We start from the raw sequence: 23,168 nt of genomic DNA, 5'->3' as shown, positions 1-23,168 counted from the left end.
GATAGAGTACCTCATGATAAGTTGACAGTCAAACTAGAGCAGATGGGGTTGGATATTAGATTAGTGCATTGGATTGGAGACTGGCTATCTGATAGGTATCAACAAGTTGTGTATGGGGGTGCAATATCCAGGAAAAGGAAAGTCACTAGTGGAGTGCCTCAGGGATCTGTTTTAGGGCCATTACTATTTAACTTGTATATTAATGATATTGGTGAAGATTTGGATGGAGATATTCAGTTGTTTGCAGATGATGCAAAGTTGGGACGAACCATAAAGAGTAGTGAAGATGTTGTGGCCTTGCAAGAAGACTTGAATAAATTGAGTGATTGGGCAAGCAAATGGGGATGCGAGTTCAATGTTGCAAAATGTAAGGTTTTAAAATTTGGAAAACAAAGATGGGATGCAGAATTTATGCTTGGTGAGAATATATTGTTGGAAGTAGAGGAAATAAGAGATCTGGGAGTGATAGTGGATAAGGATCTAAAATTTAGGGGACACATCGCCAAAATTGTGAAGACAACACAAAGACTTCTGGGAATGATGAGGAAGACACTGACGTGTAGAAGTAGGGAGATTCTTGTTCCATTGTATAAGGCTTTGATTAGGCCACACATGGACTAGTGTGCCCAGATTTGGTCACCTGGTTTTCAGAAGGATGAAGAGATGTTGAAAAGGGCGCAAAGGCGACTGACTAAGGTAGTTTCTGACCTCTGGAATGTCGAGTATGAGGAAAGATTGAAAAGATGTAATTTGCAGAGTCTAGTGGAGAGAAGGAAGAGGGGAGATATGATAGAGACCTACAAGTTGGTAAGGGGTTGTTATAGGATCAATGGTGGAGAAGTTCTACAGAGAATAGTGGGAGATCAGGGGAGAACCAGAGCTCATACCTGGAAACTGTATAAAGAGGGTGTGAGTAGGGGAGTGAGAGGCAGGTTTTTTTCGTGCAGAGTTGTAAATGATTGGAATGCCTTGCCTGAGAGTGTGGTGTCTGCAAGGAGTTTGAATGTGTTTAAGACCCGGTATGATGAGATGTGTGTGAGATAAAAGGACCTCCTAGATGAGTCTTTGACTCCATGAGGTCTTGTTTTAATAATAATAATAATAATAACCCTAGGCAAACTGGATTAAATACAAAACATTTGATCAAAGACTTGTCGTTAAGTCATAGATTTCATACTTCTGAAGAAAATTAAAAGTGAACAGTTAATATCTATATCAGAATCATATTAAAAATAAATTCTTTCTCTCAGGTTACACAGTGGTCAACATTCATTGTATAGAAATCATGGAGACAAAACACGTTTTGTCAGAGCAATTGCTTTGCTTAAAACTAAGATGAAATAATCCATGAAGTTTTATCGTTTTTTTTTTTAATGCAAAATGTGTTTTGCAGAGCTGTCTGTATTTCTTTTGAGAACATTCCAAATATCAGAATTTACATAGCTCAGATGTTTGCAGGCTTCCTGGATTTCTTTTCTCAAAGGGCCTTTTTTTTATGCAAGTAATAAAGCACTGATAACTAAGTTCCTAATACTAAAACAAAAATAGGAAAGCATAACAAACAACCTAGAAGCAATGTCCTGAGGAACAGCTAGTGACAAACCAGCAATGTGTTGAGCAAACAATGGCCAAGTTTTCAATTTATCCAACTACATCCTCAACACCAGAGAACTCTCACTTCTTCAAAAAAGCCTGAACCATGCAAATGCACCAAGGTCAGTCAACAAATTAGATTTCTTCTAATTGAAAAGAGATTTAAAATTTTTCCCTGCCAATATAGCTGATAAAATGCATGTAGATATTTCTATCTAACATACTAAGTTATAATAAATCACTGAGTAGCAGTCTAACCAAAGGCATCACCATTACCAAAGCTGGCAAAGGTTATACTACCATGATTCTTTACTGAAAAAGTTACCTAGAAAAAATGAACCAATTGGTTAACTACAATCCATCAAAAAAGAAAAAAACAACAGAATTAATTAAGTCAGTCACTATATGGCCTCAGAAACTGTTAAAAAGCTATTATTACCCCATTATACCCATACTTCTAGAATTTACAGTCTGCCAAAACTACAGAAAACTAACACACCACTGCAACTGATAGTTGCAGGAGTTTACAGCCCTAATTATCACTCGATCAATAAATTGGCATTAGAACTCAAGGAGTTGGTCAGTCATTCCTCCTTCTGTATAAAAAATACATAACACTTCATAAACAAAATTAAGAATATCACACTTAACTATGAAGATTTTTTAGTCAGCTTTGACATAATAATCCTTCTCACAAATGTCCCAATCATTATCTTGGTACCTCTCCTCACAGAACAAATTTCCACCCAGTATCACAGCACTCTTTGTCCAAGTACTTCACTCCAGTTATTTCATGTGACAAAATAATTTCTGCCCACAATTAGCTATCCTTTATGTGGAAGACTTTGAGCAATGAGCTCTCAATTTAGTGAGCAAAACCCAAAGTTTGGCTCAGATATGTTAACGTTTATCCCCAGGGACTCCTAAATACATTCCTAAGCCACCTAAACAAACAACTCAGACACATCCAATTTACCATCAAGATCGAAAACAATAACACTCTTCCTTTTCTAAACACATGTTTTTCCTTCATGGTCTATAATAAACCCACACACACACACACACACACACACACAGGCAAATACTACCATCCAGCACAAAAACTAGAGGTCATTAGCCCTAACAATTTGCTCTGATGAATGAGCTCTAAAGAATGAGTATCAGATTGTAATCAAAACCTTTATAAAGCTAATACAGAAAAACAGTTAACAGGTTCCTTCACAATAATGCTGCCAAAGATTAAGAAAAGATTACATTAATGCCATTCCAAATTTAAACTATAGAAATGGACATTAGAGGATTATCTGAACAAATAGAAAGAACACTGCATAAATGCAATATTAAGGTGACATTGTATACCCCTGAGTAGGCAAGGAGCTCTTTAGAGGTGCTGAGTAGGCTTTTCAATTTTGTCAGGGTATGAATGTCCAGTGAACCTGTAATTTTCCCTGCATTGAGTAAACAGAACAAACGCTCCCAATAAGAAAAGATGAATACAAGTAATGCTCATCATACATGCTTTAGTTATCCATGATTTCATTTTGGTACATAAGGACTATTGTTGTTTCTTATCCAAGGTTGTGAAAGCTTCCATACATGTGTCTTCCTACCTCTCTCCACTGTGCTCAGTTCTATTTTATGTCCCTACTGCCTTGAAATATAAAAAAAAATAATTCTTTCCCCATTTCATGACCTCTTCAGAAAGATTTTAATGATGCTATCACTATCCCCTGTGTCCAAGGCACATAAAAAAAAAAAAATCCAGAATCTTAAAGAAACACAATCTTTTCCCCACTTAAAACTAGCTGCTCTTATCTGCTCCACTAAAGACACTTGTTCTCCTCTCAATTCCAGCTGTATATAGACTTCCTTGTTCCTGCAAGTTGGCCTACTATGGACAGACAGGAAGATCAGCTATCATCCGAATAGAAGAACGTAAAAAATACATATGTTGTCATGACTATGGTCAATCTGGCATTGCAGACCATGCTTTGGATCCAACTCACAGAATCGATTGGAAAAAGACCATCATGCTCCATCACAGTAAATTGAGAAGAGAAAGACTGTTTTTTAGCATCTACTGCTGCTCTTAAAAATCAGCCCAATTTAAATAAAATATGGTTAAATAAAACTTCACAAAATATGGGAAACACTAATACTTTGAGTTCCCAGTTTACATCCTAGATTGCCGACAGGTGTCCCTAGAGGGCATCCTAATCTAGTTAGGACTCTAGTCTCTATTCAGTTTTGTGCTGCCTTTGTGTGTGTTATGTCTCATTTTGTGCTTCCTGATGATGTCTCTGTAGCTGAAATGAAATATTGGAAGCATTCAATACTATTTTTAATCGTTTCCTAGTGCTATTTCATTCCATTAAACTTATATCATGAGTTTTATTTATACTCTTTCCTTAATACATATATCCATATATATCTATATTGTGAGTAGTATTGATTCGGCTTGTAGACATTTTAAAAATTAATAATTATACTTACTAAGAACACCGAGAAAGGTAAGAAAACTTTAATATAACACTACTAGTTTCATCGTAACGCTGACTTCTTCAGGTATGTAAATAATAACAAAAAACTGGAAAAATAACAAGATAAAAAACATGGACTTCTCAAATTAACAAAATAGGAATAGCAACAGTCATATTTGAACTGGTGTCCACGAGGCAGGACTGACGTGAGTGGCAACTGATTCAAGAAGGCCAGAACTCAATCATTGTGCTGTGGGCGTCAGGCAAACTGTAGCTTAAATTAAATTAAGGGGATAAAAATCTCATTGTTTTTCAGCCAGTATGCGAAACTATAAGATCGAAAACTACGATCTAAGCGTTTCATGCCGACGAACTATCAACGAATCCAAGCATAGAAAAAAAAAATAGCCATTTGGCTTTTCATCTTGTAGCTTAAATTGTTGTTTATGTGTGATGGGTCCAGAACTATCTCTTTTGATTCTATGATACGTCTCTCAAGTTCGTCACCGCATTTATAGATATTGGTCGTAAGATTCCAGTCTATCTGGTGTTGAAGCTCTTCTAGATTAGAGTTAGCGGAGAAAAGAACATGACTGGAGAGTGCACTTGCACGAGTTCCTTTGTAAGAGATGTCATGCTGATGTTCCTCATGATGTAGTGAAATAGACTTATCAGTCTGTCCATAATAAGGTTTACTGCAGTTGGAGAAGACTATAAACTCCTGGAAACTGAAGCTGGTTGTGTTTTGGTTTGGGGCGACTCAGAAAAGAACGAAGCTTTGGTAGGGTGGTGAAGTAGATTTTAATGTTGAATTTTTTCATTATTTTTGCCAGTTTTGGATATGGAGATAGAGAGCTTATGAATGGCAATTGGATGTGAGTAATAGGATTGGAGTTATCTTCTTGGTGAGATTGGATACGTGGAGGTAGATGTTTAGTGATGCTTCAAGAAGAATAGCCATTGTTTAAGAATGTGCTTTTCAGATGGTTGAGTTCTGTTTGATGGTCTTCTTCTACTGAAATAAGAAATCTTGCTCGATGGGCCATAGTGGAAATAATACCAAGTTTCTGTGGAGGGAAGTGATGAGAAGAGGCATGCAAGTATCCATCTGTGTGAGTAGTTTTTTTCGAAAAATCGAAAATTTAAGACAATCAGGCATTCTAGTGATCTTTAAGTCCAAAAGAGCGAGGACAATGTTCATCTCTAGTTCTGACGTGACACTTTGATGTTCTGGTGTTGATTATTTAAATGATCTAGGAAGGTTTGTAGCTCCTCTAGACAATATTCTCAGATAAGGTAGATGTCGTCAATGTATCGAGAATACTTCGAGAAGAATAGCCGTTGTTTAAGAATGTGCTTTTCAGATGGATGAGTTCTGTTTGAAGGTATTCTTTACTGAAATAAGAGATTTTGCTCAATGAGCCAGAGTGGAAATAATACCAAGTTTCTGTGGAGGGAAGTGATGAGAAAAGGCATGCAAGTATCTATCTGTGTGTGTAGCTTTTCGAAAAATCGAAAATTTAAGATAATCAGGCATTCTAGTGATCTTTAAGTCCAAAAAAGTGAGGACGATGTTCATCCCTAGTTCTGACTTCAATTTGATGTTCTGGTGTTGATTATTTAAATGATCTAGGAAGGTTTGTAGCTCCTGTAGACCATATTCCCAGATACGGAAGATGTCAATGTATTGCAGCCACAGTTTAGGCTTTAATGTTGCTTTTGAAATAGCTCTCTCTTCAAAGTCTTCTAGAAAAATATTGGCTAAGAGCAGAGATAAAGGACTGCGCATAGCTAAGCTGCTGGTTTGTTTATATATTTTTCCTTCAAAAGAGAAATAGCTGGAGTTTTTGCATTGCGTTAATAGAGCAAAAATTTTCTTGGAAACTTTGTTTTTAAGTAGATTGAGTACTTCTTCTGTTGGCACATTTGTAAAAGGAGAGACAATGTCAAAACTAACCATTCTGTCAGAATCCTCGACTTTTAAATTTTTCGTCTTCGAAATGAAATCTTCAGAGTTTTTGATATAAGAGGAGAAATTACCAATGAGATGTTTTAAGGAAATCACAAGGTATTTAGACAGGCTGTAAGTAGTTGAGTCAATACCTTCTACTATTGGTCTTAAAGGTGTGTCTGCCTTGTGGATCTTTGGAAGGCCGTACAAATGGGGAATAGGGGATGGAGAGAGCGGAGAGATAGTCTGGTGTGTTTAGGAATTTCTGAAGTAGATCTGAGAAGGTTGTTGGTACGGTTATGAGGCTCCCTTGTAGGATCACTTTGTGAGAGAGAGAGAGTAGGTATCAGATATTAACAAACAGTTGATCTTGGAATGGTAATCAGATCTGTCTAAGACTACAGTTGCATTCCCTTTGTCTGCAGGTAGGATAATGATATCGTTGTTATTACAAAGATGATGGATAGCTCTTCTTTCAGCCAAGGGTAAATTATCTGCAGGACGACTGTTGTTTATGGTAAAAATAGCTTCAATTCTGAGCAGGTTCGCTGTTTGTTTTGGTAAATGTGAGGCAGCCTTTTCTACTTTGGTTAGAAAGTGTTCCTTAGGAATGGAAGTGGGGGACAGATCGAAGTTCAGCCCTTTAGACTTATTTCTGCTGAAGAAAGGGTATGTGAGGATTTCTTAGACAGCAGTGCTTGGAATGAGGTTAAAAACATCAGCTCACACCATGCTTCTAGATCCCAACACATCAATAAATGAACTCACATCAGGAAATTTAGTCGACTCAGACAGGAACAAACTCGTCAATCTCCTATTGGTTTACAAAACCTAGAAAATGTGATTAACAAATCCTCACATACCTTTTATTCAGCAGAAATAAGTGTTCTTTCTAAAGGGCTGAACTTTATTTCGTACCCCACTTCTATTTCTAAGGAACTCTTTCTAACCCAAGTAGAAAAGGCTGTCTCACATTTACCAAAACAAACTGCAAACCTACACAGAATTGAAGCTATTTTTACCATAAACAACAGTCATTGTCCTGCAGATAATTTATTCTTGGCTGAAAGAAGAGCTATCCACCATCTTTGTAATAACAATAATATTATTATCCTACTTACAGACAAAGGGAATTCAACTGTAGTCTTAGACAGATCTGATTACCGTTCCAAGATCAATGGTGCATTAATATCTGATACCTACTCTCTCTTACAAAATTACCCTACAAGAGAGCTTCATAATCGTACCAACAACCTTCTCAGATCTACTTCAGAAGTTCCTAGACACACCAGACTATCTCTCAGATCTCTCCATCCCCTTATTCCCCATTTGTACGGCCTTCCGAAGATACACAAGGCAGACACACACACCTTTATGACCAATAGTTGAAGGTATTGACTCACCTACTTACAGCCTGTCTAAATATCTTGCTGTTTCCTTATTTATATCAAAAATTATTTACTTAAGTAATTTAATTAATTACTTAATTCCTCTTATATCAAAAACTCTGAAGATTTCATTTCGAAGACGAAAAATTTAAAACTCCAAAATTCTGAGAGAATGGTTAGTTTTGACATTGTCTCTCTTTTTACAAATGTGCCAACAGAAGTACTCAATCTACTTCAAAACAAAGTTTCCAAGAAAATGTTTGCTCTATTAACGCACTGCATAAACTCTAGCTATTTCTCTTTTGAAGGTAAAATATATAAACAAACCAGCGGCTTAGCTATGGACAGCCCATTATCTCTGCTCTTAGCCAATATTTTTCTAGAAGACTTTGAAGAGAGCTATTTCAAAAGCAACATTAAAGCCTAAACTGTGGCTGCAATACATTGACATCTTCCTTATCTGGGAATATGGTCTACAGGAGCTACAAACCTTCCTAGATCATTTAAATAATCAACACCAGAACATCAAATTGAAGTCAGAACTAGGGATGAACATCGTCCTCACTTTTTTGGACTTAAAGATCACTAGAATGCCTGATTATCTTAAATTTTCGATTTTTCGAAAAGCTACACACACAGATAGATACTTGCATGCCTTTTCTCATCATTTCCCTCCACAGAAACTTGGTATTATTTCCACTCTGGCTCATTGAGCAAAATCTCTTATTTCAGTAAAGAATACCTTCAAACAGAACTCATCCATCTGAAAAGCACATTCTTAAACAACGGCTATTCTTCTCGAAGTATTACTAAACATCCATCTCCATGTATCCAACCTCGACAAGAAGATAACATCGATCCTATTACTCACATTCAATTGCCATTCATAAGCTCTCTATTTCCAAAACTGGCAAAAATAATGAAGAAAACAACATTAAAACCTACTTTATCACCCTCCCGAAGCTTTGTTCTTTTCTGAGTTGCCCAAAACCAAAACACAACTAGCATCAGTTTCCAGGTGTTTATAAAGTCGTCTCCAACTGCAGTAAACCTTATTATGGACAGACTGATAAGTCTATTTCACTACATCTTGAGGAACACCAGCATGACATCTCTTACAAAAGAACCCATGCAAGTGCACTCTCCAGTCATGTTCTTTTCTCTGCTAACTCTAATCTAGAAGAGCTTCAACACCAGATAGACTGGAATCTTATGACCAATATCTATAAATGTGGTGACGAGCTTGAGAGACGTATCGTAGAATCAAAAGAGGCCGTTCTGGACCCTTCGCACATAAACAACAATTTAAGCTACAGTTTGCCTGATGCCCACAGCACAGTGATTGAGTTCTGGCACTCTCGAATCAGTTGCCACTCACTTACAACTCACGATAGTTCTGCCATGCGGAAACCAGTTCAAATATGACTTTTGCTATTCCTATTTTGTTAATTTGAGAAGTCCATATTTTTTACCTTGTTATTTTTCCAGTTTTTTGTTATTATTTACACACCTGAAGAAGTATGCATTCTGACGAAACTAGTCATGTTATATTCAAATTTTTTTACCTTTCTCGGTGTTCTTAGTCAGTATAATTATTAATTTTTAAAATATATGTGAAAAATAGGTGCATTTTCATTTAAATTAATCTTCAAAGATCAGAATCTCACTTATTTGGGAATGTAATCTCTATTATCCCATTCTTGTTAGCCTGCATAAACGACATGTAAAATTCCTGCATTATGGAAAAACAAGCCTTTCCGATTGTGCACTTCAAATGTGCCACAGAATTGATTGGAGATGTATCTAGTCCCTGCATCCCACCAAAACTTGGTATGAAAGAAATTCAAAGCAGCTTGTGAAATGCTGATTCATTATCCCAATCTCAACAAGAATGATGGATTAGCAGTTCCAAGAGTCTGGAAGACTCATATGCAACCCATATTGTATTCAGATAAAGAACAACAGAAGAACAAAATGGCAGAACTCCACATTCAAGAAAACCTGGTGAATGAACAAAAAACAGAATTTGAAGTTAACAGGAATAGAGAGAATTTGCTTAGTAGCAATTGAATTATAATTTTAATTAGTTATACAGTTATATATATATTTATTTATTTAAATTTTACTCACCCCCTCTCTTTCCCTCACCAGAGGTCAGGCTAGATTAAATGGTTAACAGAGCAGTTATGTTTAGCTTGTGTTTTAGTTCTGATGATGACCTTGATATAAAAGTCAAAATGTGGAAGATTTTTTTATCTTAGTTTCAAGTAAAGTAATTGCTCTATGTGTTTTGTCTCCATCATTTCTACTCAATGAATATTAAAAATAAAGATATCAGGAAGAACTTGACATTATCAATATTCAGTAGTGTGTAAGCCGAGCTTAATCTAAAATGAGAATCATTTAAACAGATGGAAGATGAGAGAATGGATGTTTGAAACAAAAATGGGAATGCAGAGAAAATCAAAATTTAAGTGGATTTGAAGCAGTTAGGAGTGCTTTAAAAGATCAGTAATAATAGTGGGGGAAAATGTATGCACATGACTGTCCATGTGTTAGCAGTTATACTGTATGACCTATTATTATTAAGAGAGACCTCCAGGGAGTCAGGGACTCATCGAGGGAGACCACATGCTACATACACACTATCATACTTATTCTTGAATTAATTCATTCACACTGCTTGTACTCACAACATCCAATGGCAATCCAATCCAATCATGCACCACCCTCTGAGAGAAAAATCTAGCCTTCACACCCTTCTTGGGGGCCTTCATTCTCAGCTTCCAAGGATGCTCTCTCGTCCTTTCCCTACCCTCCATAAATTGAAAAATTCTGTCAATTAAAATCCTATATGACCCTTTCAGAAGTTTGTAAGTCTCAATCATATCTCCCCTCTTTCTCTTTTTTGCTAGTGTCTGCAGTCTACAAATTCTCAATCTGTCTTCATAATCAGTATTCCACAATCCTGATATCATTTTTAACTCTCTCTCTCCAATATATCAGAATCACAACTGAAACTAGGAGACCAGACCTGCGCACAATAGTCCAAGTGAGGTCTTATCAAATCCTTGTAAAGAAGCAAAATAACATCCTTATCTTTACATGTGAATGTTTATTTCAGCTTGCAATTATCTTTTGAGTTGTATTTGCAATCTTTGCCACATGGCCCCTAAACTTCAACTTCCTATCTATTAACACTCCAAGATTCCTAGCCTCATCAGTTTCTTTTAGTCTAATCCCACCAATCATGCTGAAATGAATGACTTTACATTTACTGACATTGAACGGGCACCCATTTTCCCATGCGCACAATTCCAGGCTATTCAAATCATTCAGCAAAGACTGCATATCAGCAGCATTCCTGATTATTATTATTATTCAGGCCTCCATGGAGTCAAAAGACTCATCGTGGGAGGTCCTTCCTAAGAAACACAAAGGCTATCATACCACTCCTTAAACTCATTGACCATTCTCGCTCTCACCACTCCATCAGGCAATGCATTCCACGGTTCAACCACCCTCCATGCAAGGAAACTGCTCCTCACCCTCTTGCTCACAGTTTCCTTTCGTAACTTCCAGGGATGGCCTCTTGTCATCACTCCTTCCCGCTGTTCAACCAACGAAAGAACTCCCCAGTGTCAACCCTGTAACTGCCTCTCAACAGTTTAAAAGTCTCAATCATATCGCCTCTCCTTCTTCTATCCACCAAATTCTGCAGTCCACATTCCCTCAGCCGATCCTCATAACCAAAATTGTACAGTCCTGAAACCATCTTTGTCATCTGTCTCTGTACCCTTTCCACAATTAATTTATCCCCTTCAAATCCTGGGGACCAAATCTGACAACAATAGTCTAAGTGTGGTCTGATCAGAGACTTATACAACAGAATGATAACCCTTTTATCTCTGCAGGTCAGTGTCCTTCTCATAATTGCAGCAATCCTCTGTGTTACCTTCATCACCTTTGCAATATATCCCCTAAATTTCAGGTTTCTATCCTACCTATCTTCGCATCGTCAGCAAATAACTGTATGTCACTTGTCAAATCCTTCCCAATATCATTAATGTACAACTTCAATAACAGTGGACCAGGCACTGATCCTTGTGGTACACCACTTGTTACCTTAAATCTTGCAGACTCAGATCCCCCATATACCACTTTTTGATATCTGTCAGTCAGCCATCCTCTTAACCATGCTAATATTGTATAACCCAAACCCATTTTCTCCAATTTATGCAGCAGTCTGCCATGCTGTATTCTATCAAAAGCCTTAGCAAAATCCAAAAGTATCATGGTGTATCCATTCCCCTTGTCTAGTTCAATGGTAACATTGTTATAGAATGTAAGCAAGTTGCTAAAACATGACCTTCCCTTAGTAAATCCATGTTGCTCATTGCAAAGTAGAGATTCACTGTCAACCCATTTCTGAATGCGGCCCTAACCAATTTTTCCAAAATCTTCACCACCACTCCTGAGATACTAATTGGTCTATAGTTGGATACATCGGTCTTTGCACCACCCTTGCACAATGGAATTACCATACATTCCTTCCATTCCTGTGGAATCTTCCTTGTTCTGAGACTCATATTAAACATCCTGGTCAAAAGAATGGCCAGTTCAGCTGAACACTCTTTTATCACATGTAGTGATATTTCATCAGTTCCTATTCCTGAATTCTTATTCAGTTTGTGCAATAGCTCTAATACCTCGGCCTCACACACCTACATTTCTTCATCTAGTGAAGAGGTAACAATGAGCTCAATGTTGCGTTCACCAGGTTGATAGCTTTTAACGAAATGGGCACTCATTAACTGAACAACCTCTTCTGCATCTGTAACCCATCTGGATTTAGAAGTTATTCTTTCATATTCATTCTTTCTTTTACTTGCAGCATATCGATAGAATCTTGTGGGTTGTCTTTAGCACGCAGAGCCAGTTTCTTTTCATAATCAGACTTTGCTTTCCGTACAACAGTTGTGACTATTCTAGCCTGCTGCTTGTAACATTCATAACTGACATCATCCTTATGCAAATTGTATTCATTCCACATCATCCTTTTCTTACAAATCTCTTGCTTAATAAAATTACACACCCCTTTGACCCCTACTTCTTCAAACTCTTCAGACACATTCTGATATTGCATCATTTAAGAATTGTTTAAATGCTTTCCATGCACTGTCTAGAAAGTGCATGGAAAGTCACTTCCCAAGTGAGTACCGCATGATCACTGTCACCAACTGGAGGCAGAATAGACTTAACTATTCTTTAACTGAAATGCCCTCTGACCTCGAGTTCCTTCTGTCACATGTTACTTGAGGAAGTTGTCCCACAAGAGCTCAATAAATGCATTTTCATTCTTCAAATGTAATTATCCAAATATTGATTGGGTAGCAGTAGAATCTCACGAGAAGAATGAAAATGCATTTATTGAGCTCTTGTGGGACAACTTCCTCTATGATTACTCTTTTCACACTCATCTTTTCTATTCGGTGATGTATTTCTTCATCACCAGCAACCGATCCACCAGGTCTGTAACAACACCCCCACTATTGTAATTTGTCTTGTTAGATTCCACCTCACACCAGATGGCTTCACACTCACTGCCACATGAAATATTGTTAGTAGTATTACTACATTCATAGGTCTCAACTCTAACTGGATTCAAGTCATCCGATATCATTAGCAGCATGCCCCTCCTCTCATATCCACTCTATCCTTCCTAAATATACTGTACCCATGACACTTGATACCAGTTAGTAGGTCTGATTCTGATAGCCATGTCTCACTAATTCCTACATTCTGAGGTTGCAAAATATTGACTAAGGCAACAAACTCTACCCTTTTGTTTCTGATACTCCTAGCATTCGTATACAGACATAATAATCTACCTGCATGCTCTTTTGTATACTCTTGTTTGCAGTCTGCTTGATACAGTTGAATAACTTGCAGATTTTTATTCTTCTCTAATGCCTTACACATGTAGACATCTTTGCACACATATGATGGGTCTGAACCAGACGAACACAAGCCCAAAATCGTTCTGTTCTTGTCGACATTTCCATGACAAAGCCCATTATCGAATAATGAGTTATATTACAGTAACAGATATAAAATACATAATTGTATTGTACATCTGTTTTAATTTGAAAGATGTAAAATTTCAATAATTTTATATCTTTCTATTTGAAATATAAGAAATACAAGTAATGTGTTTTTTTTTTTTTTTCAAGTTGGTCATCCTTTTCATGCATGATATTCTGTTCACATACATTAGCAATTTTTCATTTGTGGAGTAGAATATATACATTCCGAGATAAAGATGATCTTGCTATAACCAACTGATGAAAAGTCCTGATAAGCCCTCATAGACACAATGCTGTTCTAAAAGATTCACTATAGTAAAGTGAATTTCCTTTAGAATAGCATCATGCCTATCAGAAATTGTTCCTGTGGTCCCTACAAGTTTGCTATGCTTAAAAAGAGGACTGTATTTGCTAAATTTAAAATTTGTATTTTAAATATATATGTATAATTTTTCCTTGCCTTTCATTATTTTGCAGTGATGCTGTTAGAAGTGGATACAAAACCCTTTATAGCACAATGAAGCCACAGGTTCTGAAACTTATCCAATCAGGTAAATTAAGGGGTCTTATATACAATGGAGATGTAGATATGGCTTGCAACTTTCTTGGTGATGAATGGTTTGTTGACAGCCTTGGACTGAAAGTAAGTTAATTCCTACAATTAGCTACTTGGATTGTGCAAAATAATACATTTCTGTTATTATGCTCAGTATGTTCATTATTGAAGTAACATGATCCATACAGAAGAATGCTTATCCATTTAGATAAGCATTCCATAACAATGGAATGCTTAATTCTTTCATGTATATTTTCAGGTTTTCTTTTCAGTGTGGTACTCATTTTTATCCTGCTAAAAACTAATTGTATCCAACCAGTTTGAAGATATCACTATGAACAATAAAGATGTTTCTGTTGTACTCCATGTTCTGTACTTGTGAATTTATGCACATCTTTATGTTGGAATATTGGGTTTTTGTTTGAGATAGACTAGCCATTACTAACATCAACTGGTCCTTGCCATTATTGCTGTTTTCACTAGATTTTCTAGAATGTTCTCTTTCCTTGAGATTCATTCCTACTTCCTATTTAGGTCTCCAAAAAGAATTATCTTTGTCAGTTGTCTTCTCTAGCAATTTAAAAATTCCTTTACTTCTAACTACTAGAACTTTCTGTAGAATCACAGGACAAACAAGTTTCATTACCTAATTTTCTATATTGAAATTTGTTCACAATTAATCTATTTGAAATTATTTGCGATTTAGTAAACTTATCTTGGAGTTTTGCTGACCATTATTGCTCAAATGGCATTTTACGATTTTTATTTGAAAGTGTCTCCCCTGTTTATTGCATTCTTTGTCTTGATAATACTTATTATTTTGATATGTCAATTCCTCTTGTAGCTCTCTTTTCCATTGATGTTTTTACTTTGATAGTGAAATAATTTTTACAAAACGATTTGCAAGAGGACAAAGAGCATGTCGGAATGTATATCAGGAGGCTTGGAAGGATAAAAGAGAATAGTGTGACAGAAAGGGTAGTCAGTGTGTTGCCTAGGTATGACTGTGGTGAAATGAGGCAGAGAGCAAGGATTATGAATGATATGCTTGCTGAAATGTGTGAGGAGATGTGAGTACAGTTTGTTAATGTGTGGAATGAGTTCGAGGGACGAAGTGAGCTGTATGGGAGCAATGGACTGCATTTGAGTGGTTATTGGAGAGACTTCTCCTGGAAAGTAGAGAAGTGAATAGAGAGAATGAATCACATTGAGAGGAGAGTGAATGGGGAAGTGAGTGGTATGAGTATAGAAAATGAGAGAATGAGTGTGCAAGAGGAGCAGGGAAATGGCGAGGCTCAGGGTGGACAGGGGTACTCAGCATGAGAAAGGTGGATGCTCTAAGAGGAGGTGAGAGCATGTGTAGGCAGGAAAGGAATGGGACCAGGGATCAAGAGGAAACAGTTGGAATTGAAAACAGTTTTAAAATGAAGAAGCAGAAAGGGAAATGGCCTCAGTCTAGCATGGAGAGATCACATCGAGTGAGTGGTATCAGTGGAACTAGCTGTTGTGTTTGTATACCAATGCTAGAAGTATAAGAAACAAGGCAGATGAAATGGTTGCACTAATTGCGTCTGTTCACCCAAAGATTGTTGGAATAAGTGAGACATGGTTGGAAGAGGATGACATCCTGACAGAAATAGAGATGGAAGGGTATGATGTGTTTCGTGAGGATAGAAAGGGTAAAAAGGGAGGGGGGAGTGCTATTGATGATAGAGAAAGAATTATGTCCATACAAAGTAGATATGCCAGGCGGAAATAGTGCCAGTGGTTTTGAGGCAGTATGGTGTGAGATAGAGGTGAATGAAATCAAATACTTGGAGGGATGTTGTTATAGACCAGGTGATGTGGATGGTGGTGATAGTAAAATGTATAGTCAAATTAGCCAAGCAAATAAGAAAAGGGTGATAATTATGGGTGATTTTAATTGTGGCTATATAGACTGTAATGATGAGCTAGCAACTGGAAGTAAAGAAAATTATTTTTTTCTCGAGTTTTTGAGGGATAACTACCTCCGACAGTATGTAACAGAGGGCACTTGAGGATTAAGGGGTCTTGGATTTGGTCATCTCATCAGAGGATGTAATTATAAATGAGGTGTTAAATCATCCACCAGTTGGTGAGAGTGACCATTAGGTGATTACCTGGGTGCTTGCCAGCAGTGTGAGGACCCCTGTGAGAAAAGGGTATATGTGGACCTACAAGGGGGTGATTATGAAGAACTCAGGAGACAGCTTGCAAGTGTAGCGTAGAATGAGGAGTTAGCTGGTAAAGAGATCAATGCAGCTTGGGGGATTTTCAAAAACTGTTTAGTAGATGCAATGTCTAAATATATTCCAAGGGTGAGAAGGTTAAATAAGGTCGGTGTGAGATGGGTGAATAAAGAGATTAAGCATGCGATACAGAGAAAAAGGCATTGTGGAGGCAGCATAAGAGAATTGGAAATAACCAATTTCATGAAGTCTACAAAGACCAGGCAAGGAGGGTGACTTGGTTGGTGAGAGTAGCTAAAGAGAGGTATATGAACAGCAGTTAGCTAATGAAGCCAAAAAGAATCCTAGTGTGTTCTTTCGATATGTAGCCAGCAAAAGAAAGAATGATTATGGAAGGACTTGCATTGATTGGAGAAAATGGTATAAAGACAGCTGTTGCAAAATGTGTGGTGGAGATACTTAATGAGCATTCATAAAGATCTTTCTATCTTGTGAATGTGACTTCATAGAGAGATTGGGAGCAGTTGATGATGGGGGAGGAGAGACCGACTGTAAGTGAGCAAGAGGTGTTTGGGGAGTTGAGTAAACTAGATTTAAATAAGTCTGTGGGACTGGATAATATATCACTGCGTATTCTGAAGGAATGTACCAGGGAGTTGACACCTCCCTTGACATATTTTTTTAATACGAGTCTTGCACTTGGTCAAGTTCCTAAGGAGTGGAAGGAGGGCAAGATTGTGCCACTTCATAAAGGAGGTGATCGAACTCGAGCATCAAACTGTAGGACTATCTGTGTGTCAGGTGTTGTGGTTAAGTTGTTGGAGAAGCTTGTGAGAACTAGGATCCACAGTTGGGTAGACAACATTGGTATTATCTTTAATGGACAGCATGGATTTGCTAAAGGGAGGTCATGTTTTAGTAATCTTCTTACTTATTACAATAAAGTGACTGCTTCCTTGGACAGAGGAAAAGGATACACAGTAATATACTTGGATTTTGCAAAGGCTTTTGATAGAGTACCTCATGATAGGTTGATAGTCAAACTAGAGCAGATGGGGTTGGATATTAGATTAGTGCATTGGATTGGAGACTGGCTATATGATAGGTATCAACAAGTTGTGTATGGGGGAGCGATATCCAGGAAAAGGAAAGTTACCAATGGTGTGCTTCAGGGGTCTGTTTTAGGGCCATTGCTGTTTAACTTGTATATTAATATTATTGGTGAAGATTTGGATGGAGATATTCAGTTGTTTGCAGATGATGCAAAGTTGGGACGAACCATGAAGAGTAGTGAAGATGTTGTGGCCTTGCATGAAGACTCGAACAAATTGATTGATTGGGCACGGAAATGGAGATGTGAGTTCGATGTTGCAAAATGTAAGGTTTTAAAATTTGGAAAACAAAGATGGGATGCAGAATTTATGCTTGGTGAAGATATATTGTTGGAGGTGGAAGAAATAAGAGATCTGGGGGTGATAGTGGATAAGGATCTGAAATTTAGGGACACATAGCCAAAATTGTGAAGACAACACAAAGGCTTCTGGTTATGATGCAGAGGATGCTGACGTATAGAAGTAGGGAGATTCTTGTTCCGTTGTATAAGGCTTTGATTTGGCCACACATGGACTATTGTGCCCAGATTTGGTCACTTGGTTTTCAGAAGGATGAAAAGATGTTGGAAAGGGTCCAAAGGAGACTGACTAAGTTAGTTTCTGACCTCTGGAATGTCGAGTATGAGGAAAGATTGAGAAGATGTAATTTGCAGAGTCTGGTGGAGAGGAGGAAGAGGGGAGATATGATAGAGACCTACAAGTTGGTAAGGGGTTGTTATAAGATCAATATTGGAGAAGTTTCAGAGAATAATGGGAGATCAGGGGAGAACCACAGGTCATCCCTGGAAACTGTATAAAGAGGGTGTGAGTAGGGGAGTGAGAGGCAGGTTTTTTCTTGCAGAGCTGTGAATGATTAGAATGCCTTTCCTGAGAGTGTGAGGTGTCTGCAAGGAGTTTGAGTGTGTTTAAGACACGGTATGATGAGATGTGTATGTGATAAAAGGACCTCCCAGATGAGTCTTTGACTCCATGAGGTCTTGGGGTAATAATAATAATAATAGTACCTATCTTCAGTCTTGAGATTGACATTATTTGTGCCATCATATTTGGGCATACTTTAAGCTGATGCAGAATAGAATTGAGTGACTACTTCCCAAATTGCAATCCCATCCTCATTTGTTTAATATCCAGGTGGACATATAATAATGGGGAGAGAGGGGTATCACAGGAAGGTAATGATTGGACATTTGATCAGAAGACTTGGTCAGTTGTTGATTTTTACAGTTTGGGTGGAAAGTACCTTTCATTAACACATTCGCTGCCATGCTACTTCGGCATAGTCTGTTCCTGTACGCCGAGCAATTTCACTTCTTCAAGGTCAGTACGGTAATCTCGTTGCCGGCGGTAAGTGTCCTACGAGTATACTCGTAGTTGGCTTGTGCAGAGCATATACCTTCTATGAGAATACACAGTTTGATGCTAGCTCCACAAGCCAAGCATTTGCACTTCTTCAAGGTCAGTACAGTAATCTCGTTGCCGGCGGTAAGCGTCATACGAGTATACTCGTAGCTGGCTTGTGGGGCTGGTTTACCAACTACGAGTATACTCGTAGTTGGCAGCGAACGTGTTAATCTAGCAATGACTATTAAATGGCCATACCTTATCTTATTCATAATTTCATTAATTCTAGCTATTATTTCTGGGGAAACTCCCATATTACTCCTCTTAAAACTATTATTTTATTATGGCTATTTTGTCTACTTTTGTTTAGGAGTGCCCCTTTTTAAATGTTATTGGCTTTTTACTCAAGAATTCTTAGGGCATTGCAGATGTATTTTAGAGACAAATATATGTAGCATAATAGATGAAAATGTGCACATAATTCTTAGATGTTGTTGCCTGTCTTTCTGTGGTGTGCATATTTCTGCTGTTATGGTGTTCAAAGGGGCATGGGGGGCAGGTTTAGGCAATGTGGGAGAATTCATTTGAAGAAATTTGGGTTTTTTTATATAATATACACATGTTATTTTTGAGGGTGGGTGGGTGGAGCGCTTTTTTTGTATGGTGGGAAAAAGATGAAAAAGGGGGCTGAAAATAAAAATTGTTTTTTAGGGAAAGGGGAAGGGTTTATGGTAAAAGGGGACCAGGGAGAGGGTTAACAGGGTGCGAGCTGTTTTTGACCATGTTGGTCATCGTCTGAACTCATGGCGGAAGTGGCATTAATATGTACACATTAATTATGTTTATTTACAAAATGTTATTTAAGGCACTTTATTTTAAGTGTTTCTAAATATTCTTTTTTTGCTGTGCTGAATTAATTTCCTGATGCATGCAAATCAGATTGAAATGACATTTAGTTTTCTTGTATTTTAAAATCACAGTTTTTAATTTAGTGTAACTTCAGTTTTAAATGTTTTAGGAACATGAGTATAATACTTCAGATACTCATGTTCCTATTTATTTTACCTTTCAGCTGATTTCAGATTACAAAGCTTGGCAGTATAATAATCAGATTGCTGGATTTGTAAAACAGTTCCAAAACCTAACATTCCAAACTGTAAAGGTAAGTTTTATGTATTGAATTTGACATTATACATATGTGTAAGTCATCATTATTGAATTCTTGATATGTATCCTTAAGGGATTCTCAGGATGATAGTGGATAATGATAGTGGCATAAAAAATTTTCCTTATTATTAACTTCCTCTTGACAAAGTTTTCTCCAAATTAATCTCATCTGTGAAGACTCTGATATTGTCAGATCTTATATTTAGGTCGTCTAAAGAACTTCTGACTGCATCAGTCCCTAGAACTAGATCTTTCTTGCTTTTTCATGCCATCTTGGCATCAGATACCTGTTTTACTAATCTGTGAATCATGATCAGGAGATTTATAAGTAGTACGGTCTCTGAACAATACATTCATTTTCCAGTTATAATCACTAGCATCGATGGCCATGGTAACATTACCCTTTTGTGCTGTAGTGATTATTATGCTATTGTCTTTGCATAATTTACAGAAAATGTGCAACTAGTTCTTGGAGAGAAAATGAATATGTATTGCTCAGACTTCACTACTTATAAACTTGGATCATGATTCCACCAATTCTCAGAAAAAAAAAAAAATTAAAAAGCCTTCTGAAAAATGCCGACCTAGTTGGCCAAGTGGTTATTGTATTCGCTCTCCAGCCAAAAGGTTGTGGGTTCAAATCCTGCCATAGGCATGGATGTTTGTGATTGTCTGTGAAAATACTAGTGATGGTGGTGAGCAGTAGATGGCATTGATGTAGATGGTGCATTTTGCTGTAGTTGGTGAGTGGTGGAGACGGAGAGTTATAGAGTAGGTGCCCTCCCTTGATGAGTCTTTGGACTCCATGGAGGTATCATGTAATAATAATGTCACTCTTAGCTCCTGAAATAGTTAAATTCAAACCATTTAGTCTCCTCCCCTTCAATATACAGATTGCTTAAAATTCATAAACCTAATAACCTTCTCCGTCCCATAGTGAATGCTCCTGTCGTCTCCTCCTCCTTTAAGTTAGCCAAACAGTTAGCTAAATTGTTAATCCCCACTTACTGGTCATACTTAATCTTATATTAAAAATTCCACTCATTTCAAATCTTAAATTTAAAATTATTTTTAAATGATAATGATGTCATTATGAACCTTGATATCAACGCTTTATTTACCACTGCCTCCCTTTATGATACTTTATCATTACTGAAAAGTGCCCCCCCCCCATGATATCATTGATCATTTCAATTTTACCATCTGTGTTGGCTACTTCTTTTGGAAGGATACCATATATATATAAAGATAGAGGATACATCCATGATCTCTCTCTCTCTCTCTCTCTCTCTCTCCCTCTAGCCAGTTTCTTTATGGAACATTTGGAAAAATATGCCCTTGTTACTGCCATCATCAAACCTTCTGTATGTTTAATATATATTTATGTTGTCTATTCGGTTACATGGCTCAGTTCCATTGACTCCTTCCTCATTCATCCCAACAGTTAGTAACTCAGACCTCAGTTATCCATAGAAAAAGAAAATAATAATAGCCTGTCCTTTCTAGGTACTCTAATTACACATTTTCCCAATGCCTCTTTTTCCTTTCCAGATTACAGAAAACCCACCCACATAAGTAGATGCATACATACATAAACTTTCCCATCATCACCTCCTTTCAACAGTATGGTGTTATCAAAACCCTTTTCAACAGAGCTGCCAACCTCTATTCTACCCAGCTTCCCTTTCAGCTGAATCCTCCTTTATTTGCCAAACTTTTCTAAGCAATGCTAAAAAGATTAACAAATGTTTTTCCTCAAATCTCTCTCTCTACAGACTTCAATAATGCTATTATTATTCCTTATATCTGGGGCTCCTAAGAAAAATTAGGCAGAACTCTAAAAAAAATATATAATTTCCATACTGCTTTCAAATCTCATCTGAAGCTGGCTGCCCTAATCTGCTCTTGTAAAGATATGCTTTAGGAGAAAAAACAAAAATCAAACTTATATCTAGCTGGAGATATGTTTTGATATGTTTATGCTATTATAACAATAATAGAAACATCTATTTTGCATATGCTTCATATGTAATTGATGTTTAAAGCAACCAGATGAAGTTGTTTAAAAACTTCCTATTTATGTGTCAAACATATGTAGCTTAAGTTTATAAAGAATCACTTGTTTTCAGAGGATTATAAGATATATTACATAATAATTTGCCAGTCTATGACTTAAGTAGCTGTCGGTGAAATCAGAATAGCATAAGCACTATTTCCTACCTTCATAGATCAGTTGGCATTCTTAGTAGATGAATGGTTCTATATTCTTTCAGAAAAATTCCATTAATTCCATCACTATTAGCTGCATTTGGCTTCCATTAATTTTACAGCATGTTTTCACCATATATATTTATATAACTAGATTATAATTAAACATTTATTTTTTGTTTAATAAATAAAGTTGATGTTCAGTTATATTTAAATTTTCCAGGGAGCAGGACATTTGGTTCCCCAAGACAAGCCAGGTCCAGCCCTTGGGATGATATTCAATTTCTTAAACAAAGTACCATACTAGATAGGTAGAATTAAAAGTGTGTTAGTTACTAATTTCAGCATCCAGAGCACGCACAACTGTCTACAAGCCTGGTGACTTATCATTTGGGATGTTTAAGAGTTGCATCGCTCTGTTATATTATATGTCGCAAAATTGATGTCAACATCACTAAACTGTGGTGTAGTTATATGATTCAGTTCATAGTGGACATAATCAGTATTTTAAAGATAATGTATTTGTAAATGCCAACATAAATAAATTACTGTTTATTTCAGTATATTAAAAATGTGATTTTTTGTTGGCAGTGTTTTATTACAGAATGAAAAATGAGTGACTGGGTGAAAGTGACTTTTAAAGATAATGTATTTGTAAATGCCAACATAAATAAATTACTGTTTATTTCAGTATATTAAAAATGTGATTTTTTGTTGGCAGTGTTTTATTACAGGAGGGAGGAACATCCTTTTAAGATATCTTGATAATATATCAAGATATCTTAAATTAAGATCTTGATAATTAAATTAAGATGACTTGATAATATATCACTGCATATTCTGAAGGAATGTGCCAGGGAGTTGAACAGCTGCCTTGACATATTTTTTTAATACGAGTCTTGCACTTGGTCAAGTTCCTGAGGAGTGGTCAAGATTGTGCCACTTCATAAAGGAGGTGATCGAACTCGAGCATCAAACTGTAGGACTATCTGTGTGTCAGGTGTTGTGATTAAGTTGTTGGAGAAGCTTGTGAGAACTAGGATCCACAGTTGGGTTGATAACAATGGTATTATCTT

The 23,168-nt window shown here is 36.9% G+C and overlaps 1 protein-coding gene across 4 annotated transcripts in view; it reads left to right on the top strand.

Moving 5' to 3' along the window:
- LOC150093905 (lysosomal protective protein-like) overlaps window positions 1-22,669 on the top strand; it is a 135,534-nt gene extending 112,865 nt beyond the window's left edge. For all 4 annotated transcript variants that reach the window (XM_090413074.1, XM_090413078.1, XM_090413076.1 and 1 more), the window contains exons 9-11: window positions 13,976-14,141; window positions 19,790-19,879; window positions 22,316-22,669. In XM_090413074.1, coding sequence (XP_090269200.1) covers window positions 13,976-14,141; window positions 19,790-19,879; window positions 22,316-22,399 — 340 coding nt within the window. In that variant the 3' untranslated portion in view covers window positions 22,400-22,669. The remainder of the gene's footprint in view (window positions 1-13,975; window positions 14,142-19,789; window positions 19,880-22,315) is intronic.
- The last annotated feature ends 499 nt before the right edge of the window (window positions 22,670-23,168 follow it).

The sequence above is a fragment of the Typopeltis vanoorti genome, chromosome 23 (assembly GCF_054136105.1).
Source record: "Typopeltis vanoorti isolate ZY-2024b chromosome 23, IOZ_Tvanoo_1.0, whole genome shotgun sequence".
Classification (NCBI taxonomy): domain Eukaryota; kingdom Metazoa; phylum Arthropoda; class Arachnida; order Uropygi; family Thelyphonidae; genus Typopeltis; species Typopeltis vanoorti.
This window is presented reverse-complemented; position numbering and strand designations above follow the sequence as displayed.